This window comes from Nansenia antarctica (assembly GCF_963989245.1).
Source record: "Nansenia antarctica genome assembly, chromosome: 5".
Lineage (NCBI taxonomy): Eukaryota > Metazoa > Chordata > Actinopteri > Argentiniformes > Microstomatidae > Nansenia > Nansenia antarctica.
In genome coordinates this window covers 74,876,691-74,879,190 of record NC_137690.1, presented here as the reverse complement: position 1 = coordinate 74,879,190, position 2,500 = coordinate 74,876,691, and the positions used below count along the sequence as shown (strand labels likewise).

At 41.8% G+C, this 2,500-nt stretch overlaps 1 protein-coding gene across 1 annotated transcript in view; it reads right to left on the bottom strand.

The window, feature by feature from the left end:
* Positions 1–2,500, bottom strand: part of LOC308158381 (OTU domain-containing protein 7A-like) — a gene marked incomplete at both ends in the record, with an annotated part of 37,531 nt that overhangs the window by 4,115 nt on the left and 30,916 nt on the right. Inside the window, one exon of the mRNA XM_080531969.1 lies at positions 1,058–1,142. Within this exon, the coding sequence (XP_080388095.1) occupies positions 1,058–1,142 (85 nt within the window). The remainder of the gene's footprint in view (positions 1–1,057; positions 1,143–2,500) is intronic.

Genomic DNA, 2,500 nt, shown 5'->3' with positions numbered 1-2,500 from the left:
TGGAATCTTGAAGGACCTTGAACGGGAAAGTACGAGAGAGTGTCTCTGTACTTAACGCAGCCACCTCTGCATTCCTGATACTGCCTTATGTTCACTGTTTTATACTGTATGTCTGAAACCTGAATGTGTCTGTCTTTATATGCTGCCCTCTTGGCCAGGTCTCTCTTGGAAAAGACATTTTAAATCTCATTATACAACAGTTAGTTCCGACCAAGTAATTTGATTGGACACAAGAGGCATTCCATGAGTGCTGATATACAGTATAACAGCACTGGGACTTTTAACTATATGTATCACTCCGCCGCACAGATGTTCTACTAAATGACCGTTAATTAGACTGCATGTTTGTGTTCAGGTTACTAGGCAACAGTCCATTTGAAGTTCAGTTGCGGAACTATGTTTTGTTTTTTCGTTCCTATTCTGTAATCTTGTTTTCAATCATTGTAAAGTGCTTTGAGTTGCATTCATGTACGAAAGGCGCTATATAAATAAAGTTTAACTTCACTTTCACTTCACTTTATTTTTATGATTAAATAAACAAACAAATCATAATCTGTTGTCGCTTATTACTGTTAACTAATAAATCGCGCTGTAGATATTGCTTGAATGAGTATTCATCTGGTTGAATAAAGGTATAATAATAAAAAAAGACTCTTATCGACCAGTAATGGAAGTGAAGTGAAGTGAAGTGAAACTTTATTTATATAGCGCCTTTCGTACACGAATGCAACTCAAAGCGCTTTACAATAGAACACAATGATTACAAAAAGAGGGGAAGATGGGGGGGAGGGGACACGAGACAGTAGGGGAGGGGTGGGGGAAGGGAGGGGAGGGAGGGGTGGGAGGGGTGGGAGGGGTGGGAGGGGAGGGAGGGGAGGGAGGGGAGGGAGGGGTGGGAGGGGTGGGAGGGGTGGGAGGGGAGGGAGGGGTGGGAGGGGTGGGAGGGGAGGGAGGGGAGGGAGGGGTGGAGAATAGAATAAAGTGGAGAATAGAATAAAGTGGAGAATAGAATAAAGTGGAGAATAGAATGAAGTGGAGAATATAATAAAGCAGTTACCCTGGTCTCAGAGGGGATTCTGATCCACGTCACGTTCATGTAGTTGTGCAGGAGGTTCAGCTTGGCCTCCAGAGACAGGATCAGACTGAAGGGGGGAGGAAATATCACAGTGATATAGTACAGCATATGTACAGCCTGAGATCCTGCAGCAACACTGGGCTGAGAAACAGCCTCTCTCTCTCCCATGCAGCTGCTACTCTGTTGAACTCTGTTGTCTCACGACGAAAATGTTGACATTCTTTAGTTAGTAATTCATAAAATACAAAGGTTCCATCTCACAAAACATAATGGAATGTAAAAACTTTGATGCTCAATATCTCTGAACTGCCCTAAACGGAGATAGAACCTTATCATTCTAAACTCACGGGTTGTCTAGGAACTTGTAGTCTGTGACTGTAATGATGAACAATAAAGTTGAATCTAATCGAATCTAAGACATGAGAGGGTTTCACATGGTAAAGTGATTTTGGTTATTGGCTGGAGAAATGATCCGGCTTTAAGATGATGATGCTTTCTCTCAGGAATGTAGTCTAACACATGATTGCATCAAAGGCCCAGTCTTTCTCTGCCATGAAATCGAATTTTGAGTTCAAGAAAACGGACCTAAAGAAGTTATTTTCATATTCATTCAAGAGTCCCACTGCTCCACTGCTCCATAACCTAAAAATACCTTAGAAGCTAAAAATACCTCAGGAACGACGTTTATCCGCTACATAATTATGGTCTGCCTTCGACTTCTCTCCTCACTGCATGACTGGGAATGGGAAAGGCTTTTTTTTTTCCATATATTTTCCATATACGGACATATCCTGCATGTCATCCCTCCTCTCTCTCTCACCCATCCTTCCTGTCAGTCTCTACTGTCTCTATCCTCCTCTCTCTCCCTCTCTCTCTCTCTCTCTCTCTCTCTCTCTCTCTCTCTCTCTCTCTCTCTCACCCAATCTCCCTGTCAGTCTCTACTGTCTCTATCCTCCTCTCTCTCTCTCACCCATCCTTCCTGTCACTCTCTACTGTCTCTATCCTGTGAAAGACTTTCTCTGCCATGAAATCGAATTTCTTGAGTTCAAGAAAATGGAACTTAAAGAAGTTATTTTCATATTCATTCAAGAGTCCCACTGCTCCACTGCTCAATAACCTAAAAATACCTCAGAAGCTAAAAATACCTCAGGAACAACATTTATCCGCTACGTAATTATGGTCTGCCTTCGACTTCACTCCTCACTGCATGACTGGGAATGGAAAATGCTTTTTTTTAATATATCAAACTGACCCAAAAAGTTTTTTTTTTTTTTTTTTTTTTAATCTAAAGATCTAAAGATCTCACAAATTAGAGCTTTCTAAAGCTATAAAACAGCAGCATCCTGTCTCCAGAGACACCACACCCTAGTACAAACATCCAGCAGTCCATCCGCATAGGGGGGCATTCAGTCTTATTATCCTATA